The 17521-nt window shown below is 42.5% G+C and overlaps 1 protein-coding gene across 20 annotated transcripts; it reads right to left on the bottom strand.

Moving 5' to 3' along the window:
- Positions 1 to 4022: 4022 nt before the first annotated feature.
- On the bottom strand, positions 4023 to 10293 carry LOC123148655 (uncharacterized). 20 transcript variants are annotated; one of them, XR_006474034.1, is made up of 14 exons: positions 10014 to 10271; positions 9815 to 9932; positions 9536 to 9706; positions 8777 to 9058; positions 8569 to 8670; positions 7662 to 7818; positions 7337 to 7414; positions 7033 to 7124; positions 6719 to 6944; positions 6421 to 6653; positions 5810 to 6026; positions 5624 to 5723; positions 4735 to 4851; positions 4023 to 4344 (listed from the first exon to the last, which is right to left on the bottom strand). XR_006474034.1 is itself a non-coding variant. In XM_044568135.1 (6 exons), exons 3-6 carry the CDS (start codon positions 8939 to 8941, stop codon positions 7338 to 7340), a joined length of 501 nt encoding a protein of 166 aa, XP_044424070.1. In that variant the 5' UTR covers positions 8942 to 9706; positions 9815 to 9929; positions 10014 to 10286; the 3' UTR covers positions 7331 to 7337. The 20 variants fall into 20 exon arrangements, 3 of the variants coding, with proteins under 3 accessions (XP_044424070.1, XP_044424071.1, XP_044424072.1); XR_006474032.1 differs by having other exon boundaries at positions 9561 to 9706; positions 10014 to 10270; XR_006474036.1 differs by having other exon boundaries at positions 8777 to 8902; positions 9561 to 9706; positions 10014 to 10270.
- Positions 10294 to 17521: the final 7228 nt, after the last annotated feature.

Below are 17521 nucleotides of genomic sequence, written 5' to 3'. Positions count from 1 at the left end.
TGTTTTGCATACAAAAGACTTTACTGGTGTTGTTAGCGAAAAACAAAATCAACACTATATGAGAGTTAATTACTATATATTCACTCTATATTGTCCTGGAAATTCTGTTTTTCGCCTTAGATTTTTTATGGCAGTTTTCCTTTGTCGAAATTTTTAAACGAGTATGCCAGTTGGTCAAATTTATTCGAAAATAGTTTCAAAGATTTTTGAATTTTTCGTGAGTTGCTAATTTTCTCAGATTTTTTTAACAGGTCCATCTACACCCAGGTGTATCAGGGTATTTTCCAGCTCCTAGCAGCAAAGACCTATTACCGGTAGAAAATATTCTCGTATTTTCTTGATTGTTTGACAAAGGATATAGCTAGGATGCAAACTTCATATCAATATCCCTCAACCATCCCAGTTATCAAACATGTTACAAACAATACGAGAGGTAGATGTTTAAAGCTAGCCGGATTATGGGTCAAACGCAATGAGCCCACTTACACTAAAAAGATGCTTGGTTGACTCATGGTTAATTATGGCCGAAGACACAAGACTTACTCATGCTAGGTCTTCTACGTGCGAGCTTGTCTCATCGAGATCCCAATCAGGGTTATAAACCAATGGGAAATGTTCACTATTAAAGGCATTTTCATCCATAACCTTCTAATTATCCATAGGTTTATCGACATGGGGCATGGGCTAAATAAAGCGAGTCGACGGAACTTTTGTCATTCATATGTAAATTCAATCGAAACTCATCCGGCTTGTGCGATAGCCGAATGGGTTTCAGACGTGCAAACATCTCATTCTGCGGAACAAATCATGGAGCTAGCAAATCCCTCAAAAAATATGTCAGGATCAGCTTCGTATTTTTGTGATGGTCCATGTGTTATTTTTTCAGATCAACGGCCTGATCGCACAATTATTAATTAACCAGTTGACATTTCGATTGTTTGTCCTTGAATGTCATACACCATGTGTTCTACTACTATCTGCGCCGGGATGCATGTCCTGTTTATGTGTCATTGTGTGCACACCCTCGATATGTTTCAGCAAGTTGTGTGTGACGGATCAATACATTTATATATACACTGACAGTCTGTTTATTTCCCATAGTCTAGCAACTAAACTTGCAGTGTTTCAACTGCTTATTTAATTTATAATTTTTTTATTCAATTAGCATGTTCGTGCATCCGGATGTGCACAGGCTGCAAAAGATTCTTTCCTCTATTATCTAAATGAAAGTTGATTTGACAGTTAAGATCAAGTGAGCCAACAATATACATCCCTAATCTATAGTCACTCATCAAAGTAACGTTTGCAGTCGGATCCCAAAACCAAAACGGTACACGCAGGAAAATGACAAATCGTGCGCGGCATTCCCATCTGCATCCACCATCAAAATTGCTAGCAAAACCATACAGATAATCATAACATTGTCAAGTGAGACAGCCCCAGGCATGATAGATGATTGATTAAATTCCTACCACTCGCGTGCACCATGAATCATACCGTGCCAGGGGTGGATAGAAAGCTCGAGGCTCGAGGCCCGGGTCATGGCTCGGATGGCGAACTAGCAGAGCCCAATCCCTCTGACCAGCTTGTGAAACTCGAAAGATCTCTGGAATCCTTGAACACGAAATTTTGGCATGACCTTTGATAAACAAAAATTCACAATGATGTATAGGCATGTCATCACTCCATAAAATATCATACCAAGTTTCACTAATAACATTAATTCATAGTCTCATACATCATACTGCAACACTAATCCATCCACATGCACTTAGTCCAGCAATTCCATTTGGGAGATTTGTTTGAACATGTGTGATGCCTGAGCCCTGGGATGTGCTGCACACCCCAAAATATACGAATACTACTCCAATAAAGTCATGAAACAGTTTAATCCCGTGATGGCACGCACTAACACTAAGAAACTGAAATAATTTTGTGTGCCGAATGCTATGCAGGAGGCATGTCGTCGACCACCGATTGCTCACCACCTTGTCCATTCTGCTGGCCTAGATCGGGGATTTCCCAAGGGAAGTTTGTCCAGATCGTGCGTGTGGTCATGGTCATAATCATGTAATACAGGGAGTAGGCGCGTAATCGGTAAATGGTCACTCAGTTTTTTATTTTGAAAAGTCATTGAAAATCTTTTGGAAAATATCCGGTTCCCCCACTCCTTCTCAATGCTCCCAACTTCCAAAAATACATTTAAATATTTCAAAAGTTCCCGAAGAACGTTATGAATGTTCACAAGACATGGGCCTATAATCCCAAAAAAATTCAAATCCAAATTCAAAATTCATAAGGAGAAATGAAAAGACAAAGCACAGTGAATAGTGTCACAAAAAGACAAAAGCACAAAAGACACTATACACATCCTGAATTTTTTTTGTTTCTCCATGTATATTTTGAATTTGGATTTGAAATTTCGAGGGATTGTTGAGACAAGTCTTGTAAACAATAAAAATTTACTTTTGGAACTTTTTGAAACATTAAAATGTATTTTTGAGAGATGGTGGCATGGGAGCATTTGAGGAGTGAGTGCTCCCAAATTCCAAAACATAAATTTAAATCTTGATCGAAACTTATTTATTGATAATTTCCATTCAGTCGTGTGAACTCTTTGATTTGGGCACTCCTATATTTTGATGTCAGCATGTCGTGCATATAAGAGCAACTCTAGCAGATACCCCTAAAACGCCTCGAAAAAAAAGGTCCAAACCATATCCTGCAAAACCGCATGTACTGTAAATTTTTTACAGTCCCCCTAAAAACTGCACCGTCCTCTAAATATGGAGGTTTGGATGAAAATTTTATAGCTCCCTCTATACCAGAAAACCATTGGCGGGAGGGAAATTTGAGCTCCCGCGCGTTCACCCTCGTCACCGCTGCCATCTTCCATTGTCGATTTCGGCCATCCCTGCCGCCACCAACCACACCACTGCGGTGGCTTGGAGGTCGCACGCGCTCCTATGCATGACCAGGAGCAGCCCGGTGTCGTCCACCTCGCCTATGGCGGCCGCACGTCGGACCACGGAGCTCGAATGGGACCAGCTTTTGGGAGCCCTACGTCCGAGCTCGAGATGGACCATCCTGCGGCGGCCGCGCATCGGAGCAGAAATTTCGAGCGGTACCAGCCCGTTGTCGTGGCCGATGTGAACCAGCGGTCGGTCTTGATCGACCACCTCCTCTACCCCGACTACATAGATCGGAACTGATCTGCTGCATCAAGCTGACTAGAGCAGAATCAGGGGTCAGCCTCGATTGTAATTCAGTTTTTGTTTTGAGGGTGCTTTGTGCTAAATCTTTACGAGATCTGTTCTGCCGCAGCACACATCATACCATAAAAACTCACCAAACACATTTTGCGGTATACACTAAAATGATTTTACAGTATGAGTTTTTAGGGCATCTGTTAGAGTTGCTCAAAGGTTGGAGCTGGAAACGTGTCAACATATCTAGTATACTACACATGCCACTTCATCACACATGCCCCACCATTTATATTTCTCTCTTCATGCATGAATAATGCTACTTACTCTCTCAACATGCACGGTCTCCCGCTTTATCAACCACACTACTTTTATTTCTCTCAATATGCATGAGATATGCTACTTATATTCTATAAACTAGTGGTTGGGGCGCCACCGGGTGGCGCCGCTTGAGGCGTGCATGTGCGGTAGCAAATAGGTGGCCGCACTTTTCATTCACTTTTTGTCGCTGTGATTAGAACATGTACATGGAACTGCCGGTCAACTCATGTGGACTTTGATTACTTACAAGACCAACAAAAATGCATTACTTGCAATATACATTTATAAAATAAATCGGAAATATTATTAATAGGTAGGCTTATATGAACATAGAGTAGCAGTCTTACGTCCTACAAAGACTTATACCTATAGAGATGATGGACTGCAGAGCCTAAATTTTCTAAACTCAAGCATCCACAAAATGAAATCATCTCATGATGATGATGAATGATAAGCACTGAACATAACTACAAAGACCTAATAAGAAGCCAAGACTATTCGACTAAAATTTTAATTATGAAAAAGATGACAGCAGGCCGATGATCTGAACTACAACCGAGGAGTTCTTTCCTCCCTCTTTCTCTAAATTACATGTCTGCAAATAAGTTTCAGAACAACAGGGATGGCATGGAATTCCAGTGAATGAAAATGAATAAATTATGGCTGACATCTCTGTTTCACCTTCGAAGCTGCATCTCACAAGTTGACTATAACCATTCTAGATGCTCATAATCTTTGGAAGTCCATCAAGCTTTGCAGCATGTACAAACTGCATTACTCCGTACGTGGTTTCATTGGAAACACCGATATATTGTACCTAGATTAGAAGAGACAAACATCGAATTATATACTGGTTTATGGTTACCTGTCTGCTATCTTTGGCTGTCTTATGCATATACTCTGAGTGAATTATTCAAATGTGCGTTTATGAACACAACAATCATATGTTCATAATCTAGAATAAATCTAGGCTATTATTACATCGAAAATGCACATGGTTTTTAAAGAGTGTGCAAAATACATGCACCAAATCCTTTGGAAAGATAGATCCATACTAAGATTTGTGTTCAATTAATAATTATCTGGTTGTTGTTTCTAAAATAAAATTATACTCCCTCCGTCCCATAATATAAGAGCGTTTTTTACACTAGTGTAGTGTCAAAAAACGCTCTTACATTATGGGACAGAGGGAGTATTACACTATTACCTTCCCTTTACCAATTAGTTCCTGAAAGCTTTCCATTGATCCACACATGGGACGCTTGGCCTCCATTTGGTTGAATTGTAACTGAATTCACCGTAACGTGCGACATACCTATCTAGCCTGAAGACATAAAGCAAACTTTGGAGCCAAAGTTGTCTTTTTTGTCAAATAAAATAATAATGATGACATATTAATACAAACAAAGTATGAAAAATTCTATGTGAAAAATGAAAGAATTAAAATGAAGAATGTGTGCTGAAAACAGTCTGTATAAGACGACAAAAGGACTCACAGAGGATGGAAAAGAGAACTCAGATTTACAATTTTCAAGTTCAGTAAGGAAATGCAAAATGTGAAATATGATTGTGTATGAATCAATCTGGAACAAGATGTGAAAATTATTCTGAGCAAAAATAATCTTTGAAATAAACACTACCCAGTGTATGTGAAGAAAATCAGTGTAGTCTTTAGATAAGCATGAAAGGCTCTTTTCGACACTTTCCTTCATAATGGGATCATCAACACACACCTTTCTGCATTGTACCGATGAAAAGTGTGATCTGAATAACCAGAAATTTTGGTGGCTAAAGTTGTCTAGTCAGAAACATAGTGAGCTGGGAACGACAAATGGATTCAGAAGCATGCTATCTGAATTGGGATCGGGGAACTCCAAATGGATTAGAAAACTGCAAATAAATTATAAGGCCGGTTTAGGGTACTTTGTCTCGTGGCTTGGATTTCATCCACCTGCCTACATATAGATCAGTCCTCCCTTGAGTCTCCTTGGGTTGCATTCGGTAGTAACAACCAATAGAAATGGAGTATTTCAATTAAAACTGGGATCAACTGCAGAAAATAAGACGGTGGTCGAAGGGAAGGAAGGAATGTGTACCGGCAATTTCTGCGGTGTCCAGTATGTTGATGCCCTGATTAAAATAATAAGAGAGCATATCATGGGATTCCTTCTCTGTTCTTTGCTATCCAAAGATCATCTAAGAGAAGTAAACATTAGACTAAGATGTAAAAAAACTGGACCAACAACAACAACAGAAACATGAAGGTTCAGCTCTGCACATACTGTTCCAAGAGTTATCCCGCTAATAAGGAGATCTGAATCTCCCAGCTTCTTGTACGGCAACTTCGCTGCTTCTGGCTGCGGACACGTCTCGGGTGCCATCTTCGGGAATGTTGGGCACTCAACCCTGGTAAGTATGAGGAGATTGCAGCAAACGCAAATAGCACCATTTGTCGCGTATACTGTTGTCGAATTTTTTGTTGTTGCATATATTGAAACCCTGTTCTTGCACATTCCAACAAACATATCAAGAAGAAAAAAATCAATGCGTGAAATGATGCAAAAAATCAGTTTTTGTTTCGTATATGCCTAAATTCATCTTTACTCAAGGAAATTCTAGCAAATTAGCCTAGTAATTAGCCACATGCAGCAAAGAAACACCAGTATGCAGTCACTTTAGTCTGCGAAATATTCAAAAGTTTGGAGAAAATACCATTGTCTTTGCAAAAAGAAACTATCAAGAGGCAAGAACTGGTTACTACAGAGTACAGACTGAAATCTTCATCAACATCACAACAATGCAGATGCTTATAAACTAATATACCAATAAATCCAATCTATTTGGTCTAGAACATGACGAGTGGAGAATGAAAGAGCAAAAGAATCAATCTCACCCGACAGAGTCGAGGATGTCGTTGGAGATCTTGGCGGCTCCCTTGTGCAGGTCTCCCAGGCTGTAGGCCGCTGCCGCTTGATCACTGGCGTCTCCCCTGACCCCGCAGAAAAGCCTCAACAAAGTCTTGGTTTGCAAGCACATCACAAGGAAATTTATAGACGACCCCAACTGACTCCATTCAGAACTGGGCAATTAAGAGAGGGCCTCAATAGCTGGCAGCTTCATGCAAGGCTGAAAAACGAGAACAAATTCAAATGTGTACGAGTCAGAGAGCAATGAATGGATGATGGACTCACCATCGAGTTGCAGTTGCAGAGACTGAGCACCGTATCGAGGGCTCCGTACATAGCTGGCGCGGGCCCGAGGTTGGATCTGATGAGTCGTGCAAGGACAACGGCAACGTCTCCGATGCTCTGCATCGAACCCAATGCCCTGACAGAACGCAACGCCTTCAGTGTACTGACGACCTGCATCTCCACCCCATGTTGTCTCTTTGCTGCCATCACGGAGAATCCCATGATCCTAGATGCCCGAAAGGACAATGGTATGAAATTTTCAAAACAGGACTAAGCACTACATGATGTTGTGGTTACCAAATGACATTACTTACAAGTTAATGCACTGCAAAAATTAGTACACTTTTTCACAGTAGTACAGCTTGCATTTGACGAGAACCCATACGTCTTCCTACAAAATGGTCAGCTTTAACCATAGAAATGATAACTACGTCAAACATGACTCATGCCCACTAGACCATTACATAACACATAATGGCAGCCATAGTGCTGAACTTCCTCACACTGGTAAAGCACAAAGACAACAAGGTCTTCAGTAAAATCTAACAGGCACATAAGACCAAGAAATGTTTAGAGGCTTTAGAATTTAGCACGTATGGGATTTAATAAACAAATTACCTTATATTTTGGACAGAAAATCAAGGAGAGGAGGGATATGTAGTCCCTGACTCCCAATCGCCTTGTCCCTTTCAGCTGCTGCAGGGAAAAAGCAATCGAAAGATCAGCACACACCACCATTCAACCACGCATACTAGCGCAAGCACAACATGCGCACACCACGACAGCTAGCACACACGCATGCCACCGGCAGCACGCGCAGCACAGAGGCATGCCCGCTCCACACCACGCCCAGCTGCAACTGCCAACGCCGTCAAGATGTCCGCAACTTTTGCTCCAATGGTAGAGAGAGGATTGGAAGGAGAGAGGGCCGCCGCACAATCACCTTCGATTTGCAACCACCGCAGACGGCCTTCAGCGTGACGACGGCGGGGTGGCCCGAGAGGTGTTGCATGATCTCGACCTCGCGGTGGACCGTGTCCTCGACGTTCTTGGGGATATACCAAGAAACAGTGGTATAAGTGTATAACAGAGCAATGCAGCTATCATGAGAAGCATAAAGAGATGAAGGCATCACAACTCATGGAAGATGAAATGAATATTGCAGTTATTTATTTCACAAGGAAAACAGTAATAAATATCAAATGGCAAAACACATCGCATATATTTGAGCAATAGCACTCTGGCTGTTTATTTTCAGTAGTCATTCACACATTTAGGCAAGGCCGCAAGGCACATTAGGGGCTGATCAGGTGAGCTAAACATATACAAATAAAAACATTGCTAGGGTGGATAAAGGGCCACATGCTAGAGATGAGTCAATACAAAAATTAAACAAGTTCTGGCAGAATAACTGCACTGACAAGAGCATGCAATATTACTTGGCAAGTGTAAACTTCAAATGGCATGTAAAATCAACAATTACTTCCAAATTCGTACAAGTTGTAAAGGCTAGTTATATATGCAATCGAAGTTAAGGGACTTTAGGATGCGAATCACAACCAAGTTATTAGCAACAAAGCAAAACAAAGTTACCGAGTTACAGTAAAAGCTAATGAAAACTATCAAAAATTCGCATCAAGAATATGATATCCGTGCAGTTACAATTCTACTTGGAACTATACAGAAGTCCACACCTTGAACAGCTCAAATCTACAGCCAAGGGAGGGACACGCAGAGAAGAAATTCTAAACTAAACATGAGCACGATCTCAATCACTACGTCCATAAAGGCTCCTCCGCCGCAGCAGATCGAGAATGACAGGAGGAAGCAGGGAAGGGGATCAAACTCACCCTGTTCTGGTCAACAACGTCGACGATGACGACGAGGCAGCCGTAGTCCTTGCCGTAGTTCACCAGGGCCACCCACCCGATCAGCACGAACCTCTTGAACGGCTGTACAAGCACAAAAACAAGGCAACCATGGTCAACAACCAAGACCACCAGAGAGAAGGCGACAGAAAAGGCCTAACGGTGAGTTGGATTTCACAGGTCTTCCTACCATAGATCCGAACGGAGCAGAACTTGCCGTGTCCGATCTCGTTGCCGAGCTCATGGTAGGAGACGATGATAAGGTTGGGATCTTTGGACGGTTGGAGACGCAGAGCAAATCGACTGAGGCTGCGAGCTGGGATGGTGCCGAAGGCGGCGGCGGCACGACCACCATCACCAATTAGCAAGTATCCATTGTTGTTGTGCCATGACCATGAATCAATCACAAGGTTTTTCTTTTGTGACTAGCACTGCTAGGCTGCTAGCTGTACGTGTCCATCCATCCATGCGTCTACCAAACAATTATATCATCTTAAGAGAACTCGAGGAACTGTCAACATGCATCAGTTTTATTGGACAGCTCCTCCTTCTATGTATGCTTTATCTATTCGTGTGACTGCTGTGTTCATCAACATCAACAGCAAGAAAAAGCTGCTGCCAAAGGTAAGCGTGCCTCTCTGAACCTTGATTTGCTTTAGGTTGTATATATATCTAGTTAAACTCTGATCTTAGGTTACGTACATGTCTTCCTACCAAAAGCTAACAATTAGTGATGTTTTTCAGATAGAGGTGTTAATGTTCTTTCTGCTGCTGCTGTCCTTTGTGACCCCATCACCAAGGCTCTCTTGGCAGGATTCCTTGCTATGCGTAAATAACCATGGCAATTCCTCAAGTGTCAACGTTTCCTACTCTCTAATAACAGAAAAAAGCAAGAAACGCTGGGATTTATCATCACGAACAGCAAGAGTTGATGGAGTAGGAGAGATACATGCTGCGGGGAGGGGAAGAAGGACCTTGACGCACTCCAGGGGAGGGATGGGAGCTCCATGGCGGCTTGAAGGTGTTGGTTCTCGTCAGCCCTTAGGGGCCGGTGGTCCTTGTTCTCCTCCTCAGTCGTCGCCGGGATACTCTAGGCAGCAGCACCAACTTGACGAAGAGCCTGCGAAATCGAATCGAAACAAATGAGTGGAAGATAAAGTGGGGAGGGGACCTTGTGGATGGGCTCCATGGATTGGCTTGGGCACCATGGAGGGGAGGTGCTGCTTACCCGAGCTAGGAGGTCGCCGTCGTACACGACGTGGAGCACACCGGCGAAGACCACGGCGACAAAGGCACCTTCTTCCGTCGAGCTCGACCATGTGTGGGGTGTTGTCGTCCTCGTCCTGCTGCTCCGAATCGAACGAATAGGTAAGGGATCGAGGAGAAGAGGAGAGGGTCTGGATCGATGGAAGGCAGGCAGAGCTCACCTCGGTGGTCGCCGCGGATCCGTGGGGGTCACCTGGGGCGCGCAGCGGAGGAGCGCCGGCGACCAGCTGCGGCCAGGGTTCTCCATCGGGACGCCGTCGCCGTACATCTCAAGGTGGACGAGACGCCGTCGAGGGTGGAAGATGAGAGAAGGTCGCGGGCGGGCGACGCGATGGGTGGCGGCGATGAATGGGCGGTCGTATCTGGCGAAGGTGGGGAGGAGGTGGCGTGCGTCCTCTCTCTGTCTTCTCGAGGAAGGAAACGACCACGCCTTTAACCAGAGATCGCTCATTGCGCGATGATAGATGGGTTGGATACTCCCTCCATTCCCTTATACAAGCCACTATGAAAAATATATTTTGCATACAAGACCACTAACAATAACCGAGGCAAAAAATAATGATGTTTCCTCGCATTATTAACTTATTTAATACTTACATGCTTGTAGTCATAATGACACTGTGTTACTTCCTTTTCATTCATTCCTTGCATACATACAGGCGTATTAATGATTTCGGTTAACGAAAAGAAAAGTGGACTTGCTAAGCTGTCATTAAATTTTACCTTGATACCTATAATTTGAATTTGTGGCTTGTACTCCCTCCTTTCCGGTTTATAGGGCTTATCTCAAAATTTTAGTTTTCCATTTTATAAGGCTCAATTTTGTTGTTCCCCATCACATGTTTAGACTTCAAGGTGCATTAAATCATTGCATGCAAGTATTAAGAGAAAACTGACCAATGCATGCATGCATTGCAATTAATGCATTCGTAAACATAATTTTTTGAGGAAAACAAGAGCATTAATTCGGTGCTTTTGCAAACTACAAAAAATATTCCACCACTCATCATCTATCTTGGTTGGTGAGATTTTTGAATTGAGCCTTATAAACCGAAAAGGAGGGAGTATAAAGGAATGGAGGGAGTATCAAAAACTTTATAATCATTAAACAAAATAAGTGTGTGGATGCGTGCGTGTGAGTGGGTGTGGTCTTCATTCTCGTATTCAAATTTCAGACAACAAATCTCATCAAATAATATATTGCAACCCAGTTCCGGTAACAACCTGTGTGGTATCATCTAGTGTAAGTAACAAATGAGCTTCCGTTATAGTGGGGACTCTAAAAGTTCATGCATGAGGGAACTGTAATAATTTATGCATGATTTGCTGCTTTAAATATGTCTAACCGGTTGCTTTCTTCTAAAAAAGGAGGGTCAAAACCTTTTTTTTTTGCACCTCCTGCCCTGGATTCGCAGATGCACGTAACCATAAATTAACTAAATAAGATGCAAGTCGGCGCTTAAACTTACAAGTAGAATCCAACAAGTATATAGCAATGACGAAACGACGACAAGATGAGAAACAATCAACTGGCATTGTAAACTCATAATTTTCTTCCATGACCAAATTTCAAAAAGGAAGTAGGAACCCACACCGACATTGCCTTGTCAAGCCTATAAATGTTAAGGTAAAGACTTTCATCCTAGAAATTGAGTCCGACCAATCAAGGCTAGAAGATCATAACAAAGAAAACAAATTCAACAAAGAGGCGGTGCAACTATGCCATTGTCGATCTGACAAGTGAAAGAAAGATGGCTAGTTTTCAGCCACAACATGTAGTGACATTCTAGCCACACCATCATAACGCAGAACTTCCGAGAGATGCGTCGTTGTTATTCTATCAATATCCACGTGCCATGGTGTCCTCGAGAGCAAATGACCAAGATCGAGCTCAAATCAAGCCATATGATTATTGTTCGGCCACCTCACGCACAAATATTTCACTCATTGCCACTAGTAGAAAACAAGGCTTTGGTTGGGGCCTGACCAGCCCATTAGTGCCGATTCAGTCACGAATCGGGACCCTTGGGGCATACGTCCCGGTTCGTAAGCCCGGGGGGCCGGCCGGGGCCTCGTGGGCATTGGTCTTGGTTCGTCTGGATCCATTTGTTCCGGTTCCTAGCACGAACTGGGACCAATGGGCCTCGCTCCTGGCCCACATACATTGGTCCTAGTTCGTGGCTCGAACCGGGATAGAAGGGGGGCCTTTAGTCCCGGTTCCAGCCACGAACCGGGACAAATGAGTTGCCTCTATATACCCTCTCACCAGCGAGCAGAGCACTCCACGGTGCTTTGTATTTTTGGCCGGCGAGGGGAGGGCATTTGGGTGCTCTAACTCACCTCCTATGCACATGAGGTGTTCGATGAAATGTCCGAGCCATGCTAGTTAAGTTTTCTCCTCTCGAAGCTCGACCTCCAAGCTCCATTTTCCCCGAGATTTGCATAGGTTTAGCGGTCCGTCACGTCTCGTCCCCGTCTTCACCGCCGTCGATCGCCCGCGCTGATGTCGTCGCCGGCACCACCATGGTAGCTTCTTGTTCTTATCTTTCTGAAAGAAAAACAATTCTTACTTCAGATAGATACTTGTCTAATTTTCTTACTTTTGACACACGTAATTATATATAATGCACGCAGATGAACCGACAATGGATGTACGGTGACAGACACACCTCCGAGTACATTAAGAGCCTGCATAATTTTCTCGAAGTGGCTAAGGCAAACAAGAAGAATAGTTTTATGTGTTGTCCATGCCCTATATGTGGGAATACGAAGTCTTACTCTGACTGAAAAATTCTTCACACCCACCTGCTTTACAAGGGTTTCATGCCACACTATAATGTTTGGACGAAGCACGAAGAAATAGGGGTTATGACGGAAGACATCGAAGAAGAAGAGGACGATGACAACTATGTGCCCCCTGAATACCGTGATGTTGCAACGGGGGAAGCTGTTGAAGATCAAGAGGAACCAGACGATGTGCCCGATGATGATGATCTCCACCGGGTCATTGTTGATGCAAGGACACAGTGCGAAAGTCAAAAGGAGGAGCTGAAATTCGATCGCATGTTTGAGGATCACAAAAAAAGGTTGTACCCCAATTGCGAAGATGGTAACACAAAGCTCGGTACCGTGCTGGAATTGCTGCAGTGGAAGGTAGAGAATGCTGTGTCTAACAAAGGATTTGAGAAGCTACTGAAAATATTGAAGAAGACGCTTCCAAACAATAACGAATTGCCCGACAGTACGTACGCGGCAAAGAAGGTTGATGACCCACAAGTATAGGGGATCGATCGTAGTCCTTTCGATAAGTAAGAGTGTCGAACCCAATGAGGAGCAGAAGGAAATGATAAGCGGTTTTCAGCAAGGTATTCTCTGCAAGTACTGAAATAAGTGGTAACAAATAGTTTTGTGATAAGATAGATTGTAGCGAGCAACAAGTAACAAAGGTAAATAAAGTGTAGAAAGGTGGCCCAATCCTTTTGTAGCAAAGGACAAGCCGGAACAAACTCTTATAATAGGAAAAGCGCTCCCGAGGACACATGGGAATATCGTCAAGCTAGTTTCCATCACGTTCATATGATTCGCGTTCGATACTTTAATAATTTGATATGTGGGTGGACCGGTGCTTGGGTGTTGTTCTTACTTGAACAAGCATCTCACTTATGATTAACCTCTATTGTAAGCATCCGCAACTACAACAAAAGTATTAAGGTAAACCTAACCATAGCATGAAACATATGGATCCAAATCAGCCCCTTATGAAGCAACGCATAAACTAGGGTTTAAGCTTCTGTCACTCTAGCAACCCATCATCTACTTATTACTTCCCAGTGCCTTCCTCTAGGCCCAAATAATGGTGAAGTGTTATGTAGTCGACATTCACATAACACCACTAGAGGCTAGACAACATACATCTTATCAAAATATCAAACGAATACCAAATTCACATGACTATTCATAGCAAGACTTCTCCCTTGTCCTCGGGAACGAACGTAATTACTCACAAAGCATATTCATGTTCATAATCAGAGGGGTAATAATATGCATATAGGATCTGAACATATGATCTTCCACAAAATAAACCAACTAGCATCAACTACAAGGAGTAATCAACACTACTAGCAACCTACTAGCACCAATCCCGGACTTTGAGACAAGAATTGGATACAAGAGATGAACTAGGGTTTGGAGATGAGATGGTGCTAGTGAAGATGTTGATGGAGATTGCCCTCTCCTGATGAGAGGAGCGTTGGTGATGACGATGGTGATGATTTCCCCCTCCCGGAGGGAAGTATCCCCGGCAGAACAGCTCTGCCGGAGCTCTAGATTGGATCCGCGAAGGTTCCGCCTCGTGGCGGCGGAGTATCGTCCCGAAAAGTTCCTTCCTATTTTTTTCTCATCGAAAGACTTCATATAGGAGAAGATGGACGCCGGAGAGCCACCATGGGGCCCATGAGGTAGGGAGGCGCGCCCTAGGGGGGCGCCCCCCACCCTCATGAGCAGGGTGTGGGCCCCCTGGCCTTCATCTTTGGCGAGGATTTTTCTTTATTTATTTTAAGATGTTCCGTGGAGTTTCAGAACTTTTGGAGTTGCGCAGAATAGGTCTCTAATATTTGCTCCTTTTCCAGCCCAGAATTCCAGCTGCCGGCATTCTTCCTCCTTATGTAAACCTTGTAAAATAAGAGAGAATAGCCATAAGTATTGTGACATAAAGTGAAATAACAGTCCATAATGCGATAAATATCGATATAAAAGCATGATGCAAAATGGACGTATCAACTCCCCCAAGCTTAGACCTCGCTTGTCCTCAAGCGAAAAGCCGACAACAATAAATATTTCCTCATGTTTAGAGGTAGAGGCGTCGATAAAAATAAAATACGGACATGAAGGCATCATGATTATTCTCATAACAGCAACATATATAGATTTTGTCATATGATTACTTATGTTCAAGTGATGATCTATTCACAATGCAAAAGTATAAATCATAAATCTTATTGGGCTCCGACAAACTATAATCTCAGTCATTGAAGCAATTGCAATTTATCATAACATCGGAAAGAGTCTATGTCAGAGCTAAAAAGCAAGTCCACATACTCAACTATCATTTAGTCCTCCATAATTGCTAACACTCACGCGATACTTGTGGTTACGGAGTTTTAATCGGACACAGAGAAAGATAGGGGCTTATAGTTTTGCCCCACAACCTTTTACCTCAAGGGTAATGTCAACAATAATGGTTCATGCTCCCCTACATCCAATTAGATATATATATATATATATATATATATATATATATATATATATATATATATATATATATATATATCATGTTCTTTCCAACATGCTGAGCTTGCCAAAGGATAAATGAAAAAGAAAAGGTGAAGATCACCATGACTCTTGCATAAGGTAGAAGATAATAATAAAAGATAGGCCCTTCGCAGAGGGAAGCAGAGGTTGCCATGCGCTTTTATGGTTGGATGCACAAAATCTCAACACGAAAGAACGTCACTTTATATTGCCCCTTGTGATATGAACCTTTATTATGCAGTCCGTCGCTTTTATTACTTCCACATCACAAGATCGTATAAAGCTTATTTCTCCCACACCAATCAATCATACATATTTACAGCAATTTTTATTGCTTTGCACCGATGACAACTTACTTGAAGGATCTTACTCAATCCATAGGTAGATATGTTGGACTCTCATGGCAAAACTGGTTTAAGGGTATTTGGAAGCACAAGTAGTATTTCTACTTGGTGCTGAGAATTTGGCTAGCATGAGGGGGAAAGGCAAGCTCGACAAGTTAGAGGTCCATGACAACATACTTTATCTCAGATATAAGAAAGACATAACTCATTACGTTGTCTTCCTTGTCCAACATCAACTCTTTAGCATATCATATTTTAATGAGTGCTCCCAATCATAAAAGATGTCAATGATAATATATCTATATGTGAAACCTCTCTTTCCTTATTACTTCCTATTAATTGCAACAATGACCAAAGGTATGTCTGCCAACTCCCAACAACTTTTAATAATCATACTCTTTCTATGTGAAGTCATTACTCTCAATAAGATCAATATGAACTTTTTGTTTCTTTTTATTCTTTTTCTCTTTTCTTTTATTCACCCAAGATCATGGCAAAATAATCAAGCCCTTGACTCAACACTAATCTTTATTATATATAACTCACGGACTCGATTACAAAGAGAGATCATAAAGCAAAACTCAAAACTAGATCATGCCATAAACTTTATTCTACTAGATCAAGATACTACTAATAGGATCGAACTAAGAAAACGGTAAAGATAGGAGTTGTGATTGTGATACGATACCGGGGCACCTCCCCCAAGCTTGGCAGTTGCCAAGGGGAGTGCCCATACCCATGTGATTATATCTCCTTTGTCGGTGAAGAAGGTGGAGGTGTTGTTGATGATGCAGGCTTGTCATCCATCTTCCAAGGCATAGGTTCACCATCATAGAAGGATGATCGAGTCTCCAGAATCCTCGAATCTGCAGCCAAACTCATTCTTTTGAATCTATATTCATACTCACAGTTTTGGTTTTGCAGGTCATAGATTTGGGCTTCGAGGTGCTCGATCTTATCATATAGCTTGAAGATGGCCTCCTCGGTGTTCTTGGCATCCGGCTTGTCATTGTTAGTGAACTCTGCGAGCATCGTGTGGCTAGCGTTGATTCCACGCTCCACCATCCCATGGCACTTGAAAACTTGTTGCTCCATTACTTCGAGCCTCGTCTCCACGCTTCCGGTTCCCTTTGGTCCCTCCACATCGCGGATGTGCAACAACCCATCACGCTTCTCAATGGCTTGAGGGTGTCGCAGCACCTCCGCGAGGTAAGGGTTGATGACATTCTTGAAGAACTTGTCCTTGGAAGCACTTGGGGACGTCATGATAATCTAGATCTGTCAGAAAAACAGCTCGAAACAAGAACATAGGAGGTTTGCGTGATACGGGAGTCAAAACCTTCGGGAGAATATATAATGAATTTTTACCGAGAAAAATACGTAACGTGCAAGAAAACGGAGTTCGGAAGGCACACGAGGTAGGGGGTGCGCCCAGGGGGGTAGGGCGCGCCCACCACCCTCGTGGGGCCCTCATGTCCTTCCCTGACTGCTACTTATTTTTCTATTTTTCTAAATATTCCAAAACGGAGAAATATTGCCAGAAAAATTGTTTTGGAGTCGGTTTGCTTACCATACCACATACCTATTCCTTTTCGGAGTCTGAAATGTTCCGGAAAGTGTCTCTTATGTATTCCTCCGGGGTTACAATTTCAATAATATTGGTTTCAACATTTATGGGATTACCTGAGATATATTGTTTGATTCTTTGACCGTTTACCACTTTCGGATTCGTGCCCTCGAAGTTGTTGATCTTTATGGCACCAGAACGATAGACCTCTTCGATAACATAGGGGCCTTCCCATTTAGAGAAAAGTTTTCCTGCAAAAAATCTTAAACGAGAGTTGTATAGCAATACGTAATCACCTACATTAAACTCACGCTTTTGTATCCTTTTGTCATGCCATCTTTTAATTTTTTCCTTAAACAACTTGGCATTTTCATAAGCTTGGGTTCTCCATTCAGCAAGTGAGCTAATATCAAATAACCTCTTCTCACCGGCAAGTTTAAAATCATAA

The sequence above is a fragment of the Triticum aestivum genome, chromosome 7A (genome assembly GCF_018294505.1).
Source record: "Triticum aestivum cultivar Chinese Spring chromosome 7A, IWGSC CS RefSeq v2.1, whole genome shotgun sequence".
NCBI lineage: Eukaryota > Viridiplantae > Streptophyta > Magnoliopsida > Poales > Poaceae > Triticum > Triticum aestivum.
Note: the sequence above shows the minus strand (reverse complement) of the source record. Positions and strands in the feature narration are given on the sequence as shown.

What these genes read in the sequence shown, in the direction of transcription:
- LOC123148655 (XM_044568135.1), bottom strand. Translation starts at nt 8,941, where the DNA reads ATGGTGGTCGTGCCGCCGCCGCCTTCGGCACCATCCCAGCTCGCAGCC. An exon ending in CTGCTCCGTTCGGATCTATG is followed by an intron (nt 8,671 to 8,776) that starts GTAGGAAGACCT and finishes GTGCTTGTACAG; the next exon opens with CCGTTCAAGAGGTTCGTGCT. An exon ending in ACGTTGTTGACCAGAACAGG is followed by an intron (nt 7,819 to 8,568) that starts GTGAGTTTGATC and finishes TTCTCATGATAG; the next exon opens with CTGCATTGCTCTGTTATACA.